This window comes from Tinamus guttatus, unplaced genomic scaffold (genome assembly GCF_059628265.1).
Source record: "Tinamus guttatus ecotype Peru unplaced genomic scaffold, ASM5962826v1 Tinamus_guttatus_pri_ptg000027l, whole genome shotgun sequence".
Classification (NCBI taxonomy): domain Eukaryota; kingdom Metazoa; phylum Chordata; class Aves; order Tinamiformes; family Tinamidae; genus Tinamus; species Tinamus guttatus.
In genome coordinates this window covers 4,391,399-4,408,032 of record NW_028288561.1, presented here as the reverse complement: position 1 = coordinate 4,408,032, position 16,634 = coordinate 4,391,399, and the positions used below count along the sequence as shown (strand labels likewise).

At 48.6% G+C, this 16,634-nt stretch overlaps 1 protein-coding gene across 1 annotated transcript; it reads left to right on the top strand.

Annotated features, from left to right (window-relative positions):
• The first annotated feature begins 1,123 nt into the window (after positions 1 to 1,123).
• Positions 1,124 to 15,942, top strand: APCDD1L (APC down-regulated 1 like). Its single transcript, XM_088527623.1, has 4 exons — positions 1,124 to 1,160; positions 12,015 to 12,144; positions 12,689 to 13,238; positions 15,050 to 15,942. The coding sequence occupies exons 1-4, from the start codon at positions 1,124 to 1,126 to the stop codon at positions 15,812 to 15,814; spliced, it is 1,482 nt and encodes a 493-aa protein (XP_088383749.1). The 3' UTR covers positions 15,815 to 15,942.
• The last annotated feature ends 692 nt before the right edge of the window (positions 15,943 to 16,634 follow it).

Genomic DNA, 16,634 nt, shown 5'->3' with positions numbered 1-16,634 from the left:
TTAAAGATGTTGTATGTTATTTTAGTCAAAGTAATAAAATCACAGCAACGAGACCTGGCTCCAGTCTGCCAAAGCAGTTCTAATCGCTCAGTGAACATGAAAACACAGGCTTAGGCCTTGGTATCTCCTTCTCCTTGCGTCGGTGGCACCTGGACAAGCCGCCACTGGGGGTTTCTTCCTTAGTTTCCCTTTATCTGGTGAAAAGGCAGGTTTTGCAAGGAAAAGTGAGTCTGCAGAGCCATTGCCTTCAGTTTTGCTGGATTTGCCTTGTTTGCAATAAAATGAACCAAACATTTTTTAGTCCAGAAATACACAGTGAACCTCAGCCCTTGGTGCAGACACTGCAGATGGTGCAAACTATCGGCTGTCACATTTCGGCCTTTTCCCCTCACTGCTTTGACGGGGAGCCCCGTCCATGAGTCGGGAGCACACGCGTTGCTTCCCTTCACTCCAAGAGCCGCAGAGGATGACAATTTCACCACAAGCCAACATTTTTCTTCCCGTCCATTGCTGACCATCGGAGAAGACCATGAACGTGCCAACACCGGCACGCGTGGCTCCAGGCCGGCACCTCGTGCCAGCCACCAGCCGCTGCCCCTGGCTGCTCCTCGGGCCGGGCTGCACCAACCCTTGGGACACGCGAGTGGCCCCCGCGCAGGGAGGGTCCCCGCGGGGCAGGAGCCCCGGGGGAGGGAGCCCAGGGCCACCGCGGGGCTGAACCGGGCCGGGCCGGGCCGGGCCGGGCCGGGCGGCGGGGGGTGCCCGAGGTGCAGCCGCGAAGGCGGCCGAGTCTCCACCTCCTCTGGCAGCGGGGACCTGTAGCTGCCAAGCTCCGCTAAAACTCCCGGCCGTCGCGGGGGGGACACGCACATCGCAGCGCAGGCGGCTTGGGTGCGCTTCTCTGCATTTCATTTATTTATTTCCCCAAACTTATCTCCTTTTTAATTTTTTTTTATTATTATTTTTCTCCTTGTGCGAAGCCCGCGCTCAGGCGCGGAGCGGCGGGGGCCGCGCGGGGCCGGGGCAGCGGCGGGGGCCGCCCATGGCCGCGCCGCCCCGCTGAGCGCCGCGCTCTGCCCCGCGCCCCTCGCCGCGCCAGCTCGGCCGCGACGCAGCGCCCGCCATGGCCCGGCGCTGGTGGCTCGCAGCGCTGCTCCTAGGTAGGTGACACCGGCCAGGGCTGGGGGCAGAAAGCGGGCGGCGGGCGCTGAGACCCCGCCGGGAGCTCCCGCCGCCTCCCTCCGCTCCGGGGCGTGCGTGGAGACGGAACGGAGGGTGCATGGAAAGTGCAAGGAGGGTGCAAGGAAGGAGTGGTTGGGAATTGTCCGGAGGGTGCATGGAAATTGCACGGAGGGTGCATGGAAATTGCGCGGAGGGTGCATGGAAATTGCGCGGAGGGTGCGTGGAAGTTGCAAGGAAGGTGCGTGGAAGTTGCAAGGAGCGTCCAAGGAGATGGGTGCAAGGAGAGTGCAAGAAGGCTGCAAGGAGTGTGCATGGAAATTGCCCGGAGGGTGCCCGGAGGGCGCACTGAAATTGCAAAGAGTTTGCGAGAAGGCGGCAAGGAGGGTGTGTGGAAGTTGCAAAGAGATGAGTGCAAAGAGATGGGTGCAGGAAGGCTTCAAGGAGGGTGCGTGGAAGTTGCGCGGACGGGGGAAGGAGGGTGCGTGGAAGTTGCGCGGAGGTTGCTCGGCGGGGCCGGGGTGCCCGCGGCTCCGGTTTCTGGCTCTGTGTCCCGCGTTGCGCTCTGCCCACGCGGGGATCGCCGTGAGCTCCAGCGCCGGAGGGGCCGCTGCAGCCCCCGTGTCCCGCGGGGGACGCGTTTTGGAGCCTCCGGCAGTGCCGGGGGGAAAGGCTCTGGCTGCAGGGTCCTGCGGGGGCACGGAGGGAAAAGGAAAAGGGATTTACGGTCAGGGCAAAAAGCAGCGGCCGAGAGGCTCCCCGTGCTTGGGCAGCGCGTTTCCTTAGGGAATGCCAGGGGATATCCTGGCTGAGAGGTCTCCCTTGCTGGGACAGCAAGGAAATGCGAGGCAGAGCTTTGGCTGAGGCTCCGCAACGCTGAGCAGGAGGAGCAGGTGGGGAAGATGCTCCGAGGCCACCTGCACGCTGGACATCCAGACACCCTTCTGTGCTGCCATCGGCAATTCTCACTTCACTCATCCGAACTTTGAGGAAGAAAAGGATCACCCTGATTCGCCTCTCCGGCTGTGAGGTCTTTCCTACAGGACTGCACACTGGAGCTGCGGGGCGTATTTGCATTAGGAGTAAAGGAGCAGGCTGCAGCATGCAATCCATACGCATTTCTATAGGGTTAGTTCTCAGTGCTCCTGCGGGGTCTTTGCCATATGTTGTTTAAGATTTAAACAGGTTGCGAAATATGTACGCTCTGTATTTGCTCAAGTTGCTCTGCTCAGAGATGTTAAATTGCATTACATAAGATGACTCACTTCTAATTTGAATACTGTTTTCTTAAGTCCTCATACACCTTATTTTTAGTCCAATCTAATTTAAATATCATTCTTGCTTTATCTCTTGTCAGTGACAAAATTCCCATTGATTGCAGTAACAAAAGTAGGACCTTGAAACACACATTCAGATAGTTAAGTCAGATCCAGAACTCAGGAAAATCAAGGCAAGCTTTGCCAGGGACTTCACTGCAAGCAGCTCTGCCCTTGTATCTTTTGCATAACCCCAAGCATCAGCGTGACACTCGTGCATAATTAGTAGTAAAAGCACTTTACCTCGGTAACTGGATCTGATTTTGGAGCCTCCTTCAGCAAAGAACCGCTCATTCTTGGAGAAGCCCTCAGAGACTTGCTAAGTTTTTACCTAGGGTTTCATTAAAGTCTTTGCATTCCACTTACACCACACTGATATTTTTCATGTGTAGCTTCTCCTAGATGGTTTTAACATAAAAGATCTATTCTTGCTTTCAGAGTTTATTTTTAAGTTTGAAAACTATGGTGTTGAGGTAAGATAAGATCAGCAGTTGCATTCAGTGATGAGATTAGGAAGCGTAGCTCGTGAATGATACTACTAAATTAATTATAGATTTGTGTGTGTGTATTTACACATGCATTAATGTATTTACTAATAAATTGACATCAATGTCTTCAGTACAAATGCTTATTTGGGGCACTGTTTACTTAGCTAATTGACTTGTAACCCATTGGTATTTTTTATTATTCATTTCTTGAACTAGCCAAAAAATCAACAACTAATATATTATGCTGGATCTTCTGATTTGGCTCTATTTATTCTTCCCATAATTATAGGTCAGCCATTCTACAAAGTATATGGAGATAGATAAAGACAGGGCTGAGATGTAAAAACAGCACAAGTGAAAAAAAGACGGTGTGGTTTCTATATTTTCCCCACAAGCACAAATTGTTGAGTAAGGAGATTTTAAAAAGCCAGAAATTGCTATGAAGAAAACCAAAGCTGGAATCCAATGCTAGGGGAGATTGCATCTGGCAGAACAAAGTTTGGAAAGAGATTTTGCTTTCAGTGGGATCCTGTGCTTCCCCACAACAGAGCGTATGTCATCTAGAAAGACAACGCTTTCATGCATGAGATAAAATCAGTGTTAAAATCAGCCTCAGACTGAGGAAGCACCTTTGCGGGGCTATTACACAATTCCTCTGGCTTTCTTGCTTGTTTATTAAGGAGGATAAAGCTACATAAATGAGGATTCCTAGCTTGCTGATTTTAGGGCAGTGCATCACAGATTTAATAATGCCACAACAGTGACAGGCACAAAGCAATGATTTTAATGTGTAACTCATCTTCAGTAGGCTGACAGCGCTGCCAGAAACTGAAAATGTAATTCATGGTGCAGCTTCTTCTCTACTATATTGTGTAAGATCTGCAAGATTTATTATTATTATTATTATTCTAGTGGTTAAAAGGTCTTGTGCACTAAACTGCAATATTAGGAAATTTTTGTGTATTAGGATGAAAATGCTGGTGTCCATTTGAAATGTCAAAGCTCTAGATTGTTAAGCGATAAGAGAGTTGAAATATTATTTTTTGTGCTCTAGCAGGGTGATTGTGTGATAATAATATCCTTCATGCTGATGTTTTCTCATAGCATATTAAACCATTGTGGTTGGAAGGGAGCTGGAGCTGAGAAAGCCGCAGTGGAGCTCAGCTCTTGTGGCACTGCTAGGTAGATGTTTGCATCAGTTCAAACTTTCTCTGCTTCTTTAGCTTGGGATGATGGTACAACAGTCGTCACGAGCGTCACCACTAAGGGAGCAAAGAGATGTGTAGTTTGAACCAGTGACGGATTTGTGACCTCTTGGCCTTGCACAACTGGGTGGCCGAGATCCCTCAGAAAGGAGCTTTCACCCTGTGTTTTAGTTCAATTTATACACTAAGCTCCTCAGAGAAACAACTGGATTTGCCTTGTTTGCACGCTTACTAAACCCGTGGTGCTGGATACTGGCAGGTTGTGTCATTTAAGCATCTTGTTTTCCCCTCTGTTGATACAAAAACACAATGGTGCTTTACTTTTGAAGCTTTCCAGAAGAGTTTTTTCAGAGGAAAAAAATATTCCAATTAGACTCATTCAAAAAGACCAATGAAAATATAAAGGGCAGCAAAGTTTTGTGGCAAAGAAATTGTGAAGTTCTGTTAATTCTGAGGAGTGCAAGTCCCGTTATTAGATTATGCAGCATGTAGGTTGAATGTCAACTTTGATTTTGGCATCTGTCGGCAATGTTAAGAGAACTGGAACACATCAAAACTTGGCTCATGTTGACAGGCGAAACAGTAGGCTGAAATTTCAGGCTATCTCCAAACCACACCCAGACCCCAAAACACATGTTCAGAGTAACTCAAGTTCTGTGCTTCAGCTGAACAAGTAACCTTTCTCTGTGGTTGCTCGTGATGCTGAGCTAAATATGTGTGTTTCTGGTGCGGTTGTGGATCGGGTTACCCCCTTCTAGGGGAGTTTTTTTTACTGAGGATACTGTCTGCAAGGACTCTTTTGATTGCCCTTCTGATCCATTGCTCCTGGGCTTTGCAGGAGCCAAGTAGCTGCCTCGGACTATTGGCTCCTTTAGAGGTGATTTTTATGATTATAAACCAAATCTCTGCAGCAGTGCCAGGTGCAAACCTATTGCGGTAGGAGCTAAAGGGAGAAGGATGGCTCTTGCTTTATGGGGTTTATCATCCTGGACCTGGGTTTTCAGCAGTGTCAACGCTGCTGGGATGTGCTGGTGTTAGGAGCTGCATTGACGTTCATGGCACAGTGCTGGCTCTGAGCACCTCCGTGCCTCGGACTTGTGCTGCCCACTTTGTGTGTCCAGCAGCTCACCCAGAAACCCAGAACACCGTTTTTCCTCCCTTCACTCACCCAGGTTATTCGCAGTAGGGTGTTTCTCCCATCCTCAGTGTTGAGGCCGGATTTACAGGCGGTCATCGTGTCCATCTCGCCTTGGCTGCCACCAGGCTGTGCATACCAGGCTCCTTCCATCTTCCCACCTGTAACCCCATCCCTCTCACCCCATCATCGCGTTTTGCTGTTCTGCCTTCAGCCCCGACAGTCCCCCCTGCTCATTTTGCCTTGGGCAAAGGCTATATTTATGTTACTATCCTGTGGTGGGTGGTCCTCTCGGTGCTCGTGGTCTGTGCGAGCGATTCGGATGTTTGAAATGAGGTTGGCATTTCATAGCCAAGCCATTGCCTGATTACCAGTTCCGCTCTTCAAAGCACTCCAGGAAAAAATATGCTTAGCCATCACTATTAAAAATGGCCATGATAGCTGCTAATAAAGTGTCTCTGTGCAGAGGTTAGAGGGAATTGCCAAAACTGCATGGGTGCTCCATGTATTTGAAATGACGGTGTGCCATTAATTTCAAAACCATGTGCACTATTTTCTAATGAGTTTCCATCTCTTCTAAATTAAGGAAGATATATGTAATATTTCCCATTCGGTAAGAATATAAATTCCGGTTAGAATGTTTTAACTGAATCATGATTACTGTTCAACCCTGGCCTGAGTTGGTTTGCTTTGGTTTTTGAAGGGAATTGCCTCCCCTCAACTGTGCTCACCAACCTCTCACCAGCTAGATATCCGGGAGATGAGGGATCATCTCCTCGTGGTTTCCTATGGAAAGAAGATCAAATTCATGCTTCCACCAGTGTTTGAGGAAAAAAACCTCTAGCATTGCGTTTCTTTGCACCCCTTCCTTTTGCTTTTTGCTGTGTATTTCTCTGTGCTGGACTTCTGCAGCAAGCCTGATCACAGGGTGTTACTAGTGTCTGAGCCTGTCTGCATTTTTCAGTGCCTGCTGATGATGGAAAAAAGAAGGGATGTAGCAATAATCCCATTATTCCTACTTTGCCTGATAAGGCATTCCTCTCCTTCCGTCCTGGACCCAGTAGGCTGGTCGCTTAGTGTTGGAGTTTCTCCTCATACTTCTGTAGACCTCCTGACAAATCTTGCATGTCTTCCTTGTTTTTCTTCATCTCAGCAGAGAGCACCCTGTATCCCATTTCTCCTTTGCATCTCTTCCAGCTCCAGATCCAATATTTACTGAGAGTTGTGGGTTTTTTCTCCATTTATGGAGAAGGGCCTTTTCTGAACAAACTTGTGGTCCTGTGTTGTTAGTACCATGGGATCTTTCCTATTTGCTGACTTCTGTGAAAGCAGGATCAAGCCCTGTAGTCTCTTTACAGGGTTATGGTTTCTTCTTCATTGTTTTTCTGCTTCAACTAAGAAAACTACTGGTTTGCTGCTTTGAGGTGAACAGCCACAGAGGGTGATTTTAAGTTGTTTTATTATAACATGGTTTCTACTGAAGAAAATATTGGAAATGTAGGAGTCAAATTCTTCCTCACCACAGCTCCCGTCTATCTTGCCCCACATTCCTCCTGCTGTTTAATCCATAGGCATAATCCTGTGTCCCAGCGGAGATGGGAATTTCCCTGTGGGAGGGCAGGGTTGAACACTGGGGCTCAGCAAATGCTCTCGCTCCTGTGTGGGCTGTCTCGAGTCGGGGCAGCTGGCATGGATTAGGAGGAGCAGTTTTAGTGAAACTGCAGCGTCTTGGCTGCACAGGGAGCGAGGTTTCACCAAGTAGGGTGGCCATGGGTGAGGGGTGACTTAACCCTGGCAAATCTGGTTTCTCCACTTTGTCAGGATTGTAGTTTTTGACTGAAGTCGAATGCCTACCACGGTGCAGCAAAGCCAATTTTAATTAAAACATCCAGGCTTTGCTGAAATGTTGGTTTCATGCTACCAAGCCACCAGTCATTGCTGGCAAAAGCTCTGGTGGGATGGGATTCCTGGACTTGCTGCTTGCAGCATTTAAAAAAAAGAGTGAAGGACAAAATATGAACTTTTCTAGAGCTGTAAAAAAACTTGGTAATCAACTCGCCATAAGTGCTTCACTGTTTTAATTGTGAACGTGAGATAGATCACACGATGATCACAGCTTCAGAAGAAAGCTAGACTAAAGCAGTGCAACACAGTGTTTGAACCTGCTTTCCAGCATGCCTGAAGCTACATGGTGAAAGGATGTTTTGAAAAGTTCTTATGCAGATCCTGAGCTCATTGGGAATTTCCAGTCAGCTGAGTTCCCCCCTGGGGTTTGCAGACTTTTGTATTCGGTTGTTCTCTACTGTGCACAGAAAACTCAGGGCGCTGCTCAGCAATGATAGCTACCATATGTAATACATTGCTTGCTGTCGTTGAAAGAATAACTTAGAAACACCCAGTGAATTCGGGGCACTTTGCGAATAGCATGAACCAGCATCAGGCTGGTGGAACAGCTATATGTAATTATACCCGTTTTACGGACAAATGAGAGAAGGGATGAATAATAGAAATACTTTTTCAAAAGCCAAGTAGTACTGCAATGAAAGAGCTGGCATCCTCCCTCTACCACTTGGCCACACTCTGGCTTGGATTCAGGGAGGCATTACTAATCAGGAAAAACGCTCATGTACTGGCTTAATTTCAAGCGTATGCTTAAGTTTCAGTGAAACCAATTAGAGTTAAGCCTGTGCTTAAGTGCTGTCCTGAAGTGGCTTCAGCTTGCAGATAGGCAAAATGTAAAGCTGTGCTGTGATGCAGTTCCCCTCCACAGTGGGTTATATTTAAGCTTTGTAACTTTATAATATTATAATATAAAATATATCTCTTTCTGCAAAATTGTTCCCCTGGAAATTCTTTATTCTGAGTGAATTAAAGCATGATTAGCTTAATCTCAACATAGAGGCAAAAGAAATGGATTTGCTAAATACAAACACTTTATTTGCTTTTGAAAGAGTGCTTTTTTCTTTTAGAGGCTAACCCAGAATCCATTCTGCATGCTCTCAGGAGACAAGAATGCCAAAGAAAGACTTTTTTGCTCCATTAATGAAGTCTCTGTGTTTAAGTATAATTCACTTATGCAGAGTATATTGATATGTTCCTTATCATCCATTTCATTCCAGTCTGAACATTCCTCGCAAAATATCAAAGGTTTTATGTCATCTCTAAATGAAGAAATATGTAATGCTCCATGACTTCAGGCACTGATCTTATCCCTGTAAATGGGTGACTAACTGAAACATTAGAATTATAAATGGAAATAATAAATTCTGGCCATAGGAGGCAAAAACATGTAAGAGATTAAGCAGTTCAGCCTTGGAGAAGAGCTGATGCACAGTAACCAATTTGGTGCAAACTGTAATATATGCAATTTCTCCTCTATTTATAAAGAAGCAGATGTGTGACTCAACATTGCTTTTTTCCAAAGTCAATCTGCTTGAAAGAACATAAACAAGATTTGTTTCCAGGAAGGCATTTTACAGTATTTCTCTCCTGGTTGGCATTTTTTTTTCCCCTTAAAAAGTGAGAAACGGGTCTAAACCTGGAGCTACGCAGTTGCATAGCACAACCCCAGGGGTAGGTTCTCATTTTCAGACCTGGCCACTGCCTAGAAATCTTTCACCTTAAATAAGTAGGAATTTCCAGGTCTGCCTTCCTATCATTTGATGATGTTAGTCTGATTTTTCTAGAAGCTGCTTGTCCAAACAAGTGTATGGGGTGTTGGAGGAAGGCTTGTCACTGCTGCTGTCCCTGAGCGATGGCAGCGGCAGCCGCCGTCCCTGGTTGCTGCCGCTGCAGGTGCCTCGTGCAACCCTGTTGCTTGGAGACTTGGGGCTGGTATTTTGGATGCAACATTCACTGGAAAGATAGGGGAAAAAAATCCTGTTTTGTCTAACTGCCGGACTTAGGAGCTCTCTGGAAATGCTTGTGGTTCATTGATACAGACACATGGATAATGAGTGAGAGGAAGAGCACACAGTTGGGAGGTTTGTTTTTAGATTTTCCTATAGGGAATGTTTTAGCCTTGGAAGAAAAATTGTGCATAAGTCCTTCCCTTTCCACGCAGTACCAGAAAGCAGTTATTTTGAACTTTGTGCTGCTCTTCAAGTAGAAATGCATCCTAATTATAGATTTTTCGTCTGTAACTGAACTTTTCCAGGCTGAAAGGATGTTTGAAATTGGTGGGGCTAGACTGGAGTATTTAAGAGAGCAGAGCAGCAACAAAATTTGGACACGGGCCAATAACTCATGGTTTGAGGATGCATCCAGCTTGATGTGTTGTGTTCAGTTAAGTAAGGCAAAATCCGTAGGAATTCCCATCATGTCAAATATTTATATGCTGGATTTTCCCCTTCCTCCTTTTTCTTTTCCCTATGGACTTTTATCCTGATTATAAAAATTCTCGTTTTCTATTGAGCGTGTTAAAGTCTTGTGATTACGCTGCCAAAGTGTCTGTGCTCTAAAATAATGTAGACTTTGAGTGTTTTTGCCAAAAGTAGCAATAAGGGTTGAGTCAAATCTTGAAGCTTCCAGTGCAATAAACAGCACAGGCAGACATACAGCGCAGCTCGCAAGCCCAGAGCTGGGCTATATTCTATGCGGTTATTTCACTATATCTGTAGATTAACTGCACTGACACCTCGAGGGTCTTTCTGTGGTTATGAGCAAGAGCAAATTTAGCCCTTTTTTCCTGCTACTTCTAATACAGATAGAGATATTTTTATTCTGCAGTATGCAGTAGGATAATTATTTCATGCATGCTTGTAGCATTTGGATTCCCTTTAATTGAAGGTTCTTAACAAACTTGTTCAGCAATTAGGCTCCATGCTAGGCAGCCAGACAAAAACTGGCTTATTTGCAGCTGAATAAAGAAATACGAGGGAACAAGAGATTTCCCTGAGCTGCAAAGTGACGGCGAGCTGGGATGAGCACGCGGAGCTTGTTCCTGCTGGGGCATCCCTGGAGCAGCCTGAGCAGATCTGCAGTTGCTGGATGAATTGCTGAGCTAAGAGCAGAGGGTTTTGACATTCGATCTTGTCCCGTTTTGTGTGGGAACTCGAAGGACCTCCTTTGCAGCAAGCACTGCTGCTGCCTGTCCCTGCTCAGCATATTAAGCCCTTGAAGATGATGAAAACAGTGAGTTGGCTCCAAAGAGACCCCTTAGCACTAATAATGTGCCATTCCGCCTGGTCTGTGCACTGTGGCGCTGAGGTAACAGAAAACCCAGGACCAGTTTCACTGGCCTTTGGGCAGGTAGGCTGCCTTTTGTCAAGCCCTTCTGCTCTTTGCCGGCTCCGTTCCTGTGCGCTTTTCTTTTGTGTCGGGTGACAGTTTCAGGGCTCCCAAATGGACATAGGGATGTTTCAGAGGCGCCGCCTGAGATAGCTTGAGAAGAAAATCTTTTCTAGAGAAATCTTGTCCTGCAGCTTTTCAGAAGAGATAGTGAGAGGTGTGTGCAAACCCTCAGCATCCTCAATTTGTGGAAAAGGAATATATATTTATATGTTAAACTGTCCGCTTGATAGGTAGACTGGAAAGCAACCCGTGTCCTGACCATGGGCAAGTTGTGAATGAAAGTTGGCTTCAAAATTTCCAGCCCACAACTGGGTAAATTACAGAGCACACAAAGTGCGTGCGAGCCCCAGCTGGGCTAGTAAAGCGGAGCTGCCTGCGCTGGGCTGGATCAGCACCAGGCGGCGGCTGCGGCTTTGCCAGACGGGACACTCGTACAGGAGCAAGGGAGTCCCCAGGGCCTCAGGAGTTTCCCTGAGTGTTCATTTCTTGCTCTTGTAGAGAGGCAAATCCCATGTTTCTTGCTGAAGCAAACTCAGGCTGAATGGAACAGAAGTTTGCTGAAACAGAGAATGAATAATATATATATGTACATATATATGTGTGTGCATGCAAAGGTCTTCAGGATTTAGCTGAGTGTTCACACATTCCCTAAGCCAATAACATCCGTTGTTATGGGAAATGAGGTAAGTGACAGAATTACTGTCCTTATGGCAGCGACAGGCAAGGCTCGCGTTCCCATGCCGTAATTCCCTGCTCCAGTCACTGCTTCGACAATAGCTTGGGAGGGAGAAGGGGAACAAAGAGCCCTCAGTTTTGTTTGAAGAGTTCATCTGAAATATAGCCGGGTTCTGCAGAAACTGGAATTAAAGAGCAGTAAAACACCTATTCTGCCTGCCTAACTAACACCTTGCTACTCCGTTAACCCATTTTGGCTTCCATGCTCTGAGCAGGTCCCTGGGCTAATGCGGTCGGGAAGCGTTGCTCCAACGTGGGGTTTGAGGTGTTTTCTGTGTCTGCGATGTGAGCAGGAAGAGCTCTTGGCAGGAGCTGCCTGCAGGTACCTGCAGATCTCGGCAGCGTTTCCAGCGCGGGACGTTGCTTCCTGCATGCACAGCCGCTGTGCAAGGTGTGACCCTCCTGCGGGCGCCCGGCTGGGATTGCTGCAGACCGAAACCCGCTCCGGCGCTCGCTGGGGCCCCGCAGCGAGCCGTGGAGGAGCTGGTGCGGCGGTGGCCGCGGCTTTTCCGCAGCATCCGTCCCCATCGCGGCTTGCAGCAGCGTTCCCGCGCGGATGCGCAGCCTCGCCGGCTGCAGCAGAACCGGGGAGGTTTGGGGGGGACCAGGGCAGCTTTTCCGCTGCCACCCGCACCCTCCTGACGCGTTGTCGCTGTCCCCGCAGCGTGCGCGGCCGCGGAGGCGCCGCTGCGCTGGGAGCCGCGGTGCCGCCAGCAGCTGCGCCACCTGCAGGACGGCGCCAGGATCGCGGCGCGGCTGCCGCCCCGCCTCGAGGGGCACTGGGTCTCCACCGGGTAAGGCACCCCCGGGGCAGCCCAGGGAACGGGGACCCCTGCGTGAGCCACCCCCGGGCGACCTCTGGGTACCCCTGCGTCCCCCCTCCGGTTACCTCTAGGCCCTGAACATCCTCTGGGCACTGCCCCTGCATCCCTGAATAAGGTCCCTGCGGGCACCCCCAAGCACTCCAATACACACCCCAGGCCCTGGGCGCCCCGAGAAGGCCACGTCAGGGGCTCCAATGAACTTCCCAAAGGAAGCAGAGAGCTGAACAGAGCCCATCCCTGTCCCCCAGCACCTTTCCAGCCTCTGCTTCCACAACCCGCTCATTCCCCTGCCTGTCCTGAGCTGCAAAGTGTCAAATACCCACCCCAAAGCCATGCCTGGCAGTGTCACGTTTTGCTAGCCGGTGCTGAGCTCAGTGCCGGGGGCTGCTGCCACCCGCATCCACCCTTGCCCGGGTGCCCCCCGTGTGTCCCAGGGCTGACGCGGCTGCAGGGGTCAGGGAGGGGAAGGCGGGTGCCACTGTCACACGGCTGAGGACGCTGCCTTGGTCCCCAGGTGCGAGGTGCGGCCGGGCCCTGAGTTCCTCACCAGGTCCTACCTCTTCTACTCCAACCGCCTCTTCAAGGCTCACCAGTTCTACTACTGGGACCCGTCGTGCCGCGAGCCCTCCTACTCCCTGGTCATCAAGGGCAAGGTGCGCCTGCGCCAGGCCTCCTGGATCACCCGCGGTGCCACCGAGGCCGACTACCACCTGCACAAGGTGGGCATCGTCTTCCACAGCCGGCGCGCCATGCGCGAGGTGGCCGCCTGGGTCAACGGGACGTCGGGCACGGGCTGCAGCGGCTTCCTGCCCGCGGGGCGCAGCTGGACGCCCGGGGCGCTCTACGAGGTGCTGAGCGCCAAGACGGAGCGCGACTGCACGGCCGCGCTGGGCTTCGCCATGCACGAGCTCAGCCTGGTGCGCGTGGAGAAGCACTACCAGGCCCTGCCGCGGCCCGGCGGGCGCCTCGTGGAGGAGCTCTACCTGGGCGACATCCACACCGAGTGGGGGGAGAGGCTCCACTACCGGCCCACGGGCTACCAGCGACCTCTGCAGAACGCTGTGGTAAGAAACGGGCCTTTTGGGGGGGGTAATAATGATGCTTTTGTGGTAAAAATTGTGTTTTTATGGGGGCCCCATTGCGGAGAGAAGCATAGCTTACCCCTAGGATGCAGAGCGAGGTCAGTGGAGCCCAGGGAACAGAGCTGCGCGCTCGGATGTCTCACATCCCTCTTGCTATTTCTTCGCTGTGTCCTGCAGATTGGGGAAAAGTAAGGAAGCAGCATTTCCCATTAAATCCCATTAAATCCCATTAAATCATTATTTTCCAATGTAATGCCATTAGAAGAGGAAGCGGTCCTGAATACAATTACACTGTTATGCAGAAATCAGGCTTTCCTTTTGATATATATGAAATGGAGTAAGAGACTTGGTTGCTTTTTAGCTCTTTTCTTCTGCCAGCGCTCTGGTTTATTTCCAGAAAAACATGTTTTTGTTTGAATCGTAATTGATCAACTCAGAAATGAGTGAGGAGTGAGACAGGGTGAGAAACCTCTCTGAACATTGCCAGAGGGAACTGAACGAAATGGAAAAGTCCCTTTTGGGGGCAGCTTTGTGGGGGTAACATTTCCCCGCACCCTGATCTGCACCAGCTGACTCCTGAAAGAGCAAAAGGAAAATGCAGAGCAACACCTCTCCCACTCCAAAGTAGCATTCTCAGATTGGTTAAACTTGTGTTATCTTGGGCCAAAACCATATATATGAGCAAAACCAGATGATAAACATAAACACTTTAAAAAAGTTAATTTAAAAGCAAACCTAAAGATACCGAAATTCACTGTCTGGATCCAGCCCTGTAATTAATCAGCTAACAGCTCTCCAATGCACCAGCACATGATGTCACCACTTGGCGATAATTAGAAGCTGCCAAACATTAGAAATAACTTCACACAACTGGTTTAAGCGAGTAGGACTTTTTGCTTCATGATGATGGTGATAATTTTATTGGGCAGAAGGTTTTTGTTTTGTTTTTATTACTCAGCTAATAGCCGCTTGCTTGCACCAGTAAGAAGGCTACACGGGTATGTTAGGCCTTTTTTTTTAGTGCACTTTAAGAAAATATCACTCTTATTCCCTTAAATCTATATCTGTTTTAAAGAAACCCATTCTCCCCAAATTACCTTTCATTATCAAAGAATTTCCTGTCAAAGGAGAGCACATATATTTGCCAACTTCTGGGATTATTTAGCTGCACTGTACTATGTACTGTCAGCACTCATTAGTGTGACAGTAGCAGTAAAGCAAGCTGAAAATGACTAAATTACAGTAGACTCCAATCAGCTTGCATGTAAATTACCCACCTGGCAGTTAACTACCAAGTTACTTAACATTGCTGCATATGACAGTTCAGTCAAGATTAGCTCTTATTCTGGAAAATGATACAGCGTTCGAACCCTGGTTATTTGAAAATAAATCAGTTGTGATATGTGAAATATAAAAAAAAAGTCCCCAGCTAGACAAAAAAATAAAAAAAATCTCTGGTGAGTGATGGGCCATGGGACTGCCCTGGCTCAGCGCTGCGCAGGGCCTGGGCAGGGAACCAGCTCGGGACCTGGTTCTGCGGGAGGTTTTTCCTCTCTCCTGCAGGGATGTGTGTCCTGGCGGTCACGCGAGCCCCATCCTGCTGCGTCCCCCCGGAGCACAGAGCCCGGGTGGCTCCTTTTCTCACTTCATCTGCTTGGATGTCTAGGGCCAAGTTCATTGCAAATGAAAGCCCTGATGTGTGAGAGAAATGTTCTGAGACTTTTAAAATAACTCTGAATATGTGGGTTTTTTTGCATATCCATTTTTAAAGTACTCTTTTTTGCCTTCCACAGCACCATGTGCATCCTTGCCCAGCCTGCGGGATCATATACAGAGCTGATGAACACCATCCACCCATCCTACCTGCGCAAGCCGAGCTGCCCATGCAGCTGAGTGGCAGCTGGGTGAGCACCCACTGCGAGGTCCGGCCCGCCGTGCTGTTCCTCACCAGGTACTTCATCTTCCACGGGAGCAATCACACCTGGGAAGGGTATTATTACCACTACTCCGACCCCCTCTGCAAGCAGCCGACTTTCACCATCTACGCGTCCGGGCATTACACCCAAGGCATCCCCTCCTCCAAAGTGAGAGGTGGCACCGAGCTGGCTTTTAAGGTCACCCAGGCTCGGGTGACGCCGATGGACCAGGTGACGGTGATGATGCTCAACTCCTCGGAGCCGGGAAGCTGTGGGCTGACAAACTCCTGGCGCGCTGGGATGGAGCAGGATATAACGCCCACAAATGGATGTTTGGCTCTGGGCATCAAGCTGCCGCACACGGAGTATGAGCTGTTCAAAACAGAGCAAGACGCCAAGGACCGCAGCTTGCTGTTCATCGGCGAGAGGCCCACGGATGGATCCAGCCCCGACCGTCCAGACAAGCGACCCACGTCGTATCAAGCACCTCTTGTTCAGTGTGCTGGGGCCTCGGAGGAATTCTCTAAATATCTTAGTCTGAAATACTTGGGAAAGCAGGGTGCTAGTGGGAATGAAGCACTAAAACCTTTGCCTGTGGCCTTTTTATTGTTTGTAGCACTGCAATTTTTGAGATGGGACTAGCTCTCTATTCAGGTACAGCAAAGAATTCACATAGTCCTGGTGCTAGGATGATTTTATATTCTTCAAATGATCACCTCTGGAATAAGTTTTACTTAGATTTGAAAACACTTTTTTTAAAAAAAAAAAAAAAAAAAAACAGCAATGAACAAAACCAAGAAGATAAGCCCGACTATATACTGTTTGTCCTGTGGCTTTATTGCCTAATCTTCCCTTTGCCTACAAATCTAATGTAGTGACATGGATGCATTGCACATTGCAATAGATAATTTAGCAATAAGAGATGAAAAAAGAGCTACAATCAGTTACAATTGCTGCTTTGAGCTTTTGACTCTTCTAAGATATAATCAAAAGCTTGATTCAGATGTAATTCAAACATCCAAATGTTGCTGCTGAGTTTCTTTGAGGTTAAGTTCCCTCCCATTCTACTCCTCATTGCTGTTCTTGCAAATTTAGATCTGTAGCATCAGCCAGCAATAGAGTCAGCAAGTGCTCTTGATAAGGGCACTCTTAATCATTCCTTCCTCAGTTCACAGACTTTTCCTGCAGTTTTCATGTATACATACACATTGATGCAATGTACAGTTTTCCACCTAGTTATATGCAAAAAAAACCAGCACTCCCTGCACATTACCTGGACAGGCTGCTGTGCCTGGCCGTGGTCAGATTAGAAGCTGCAGTAAATGGAAAAGGCCACTGTGCCCATCTGCTCCCAACTTTCAGCATCACGTAGCTGCAGGCACTGCGTCCGTGCTGCCTAATTCTGCCTTTCCCCTCACTCGCACTGGCCTGTGCTTTGGGAATGTGGCTGCTGCCACCATGT

Coding starts and splice junctions, on each gene's coding strand:
- APCDD1L (XM_088527623.1), top strand. CDS start 1,124: ATGGCCCGGCGCTGGTGGCTCGCAGCGCTGCTCCTAG. Junction 12,145..12,688: donor GGGCACTGGGTCTCCACCGG/GTAAGGCACCCC, acceptor CTTGGTCCCCAG/GTGCGAGGTGCGGCCGGGCC. Junction 13,239..15,049: donor GACCTCTGCAGAACGCTGTG/GTAAGAAACGGG, acceptor TGCCTTCCACAG/CACCATGTGCATCCTTGCCC.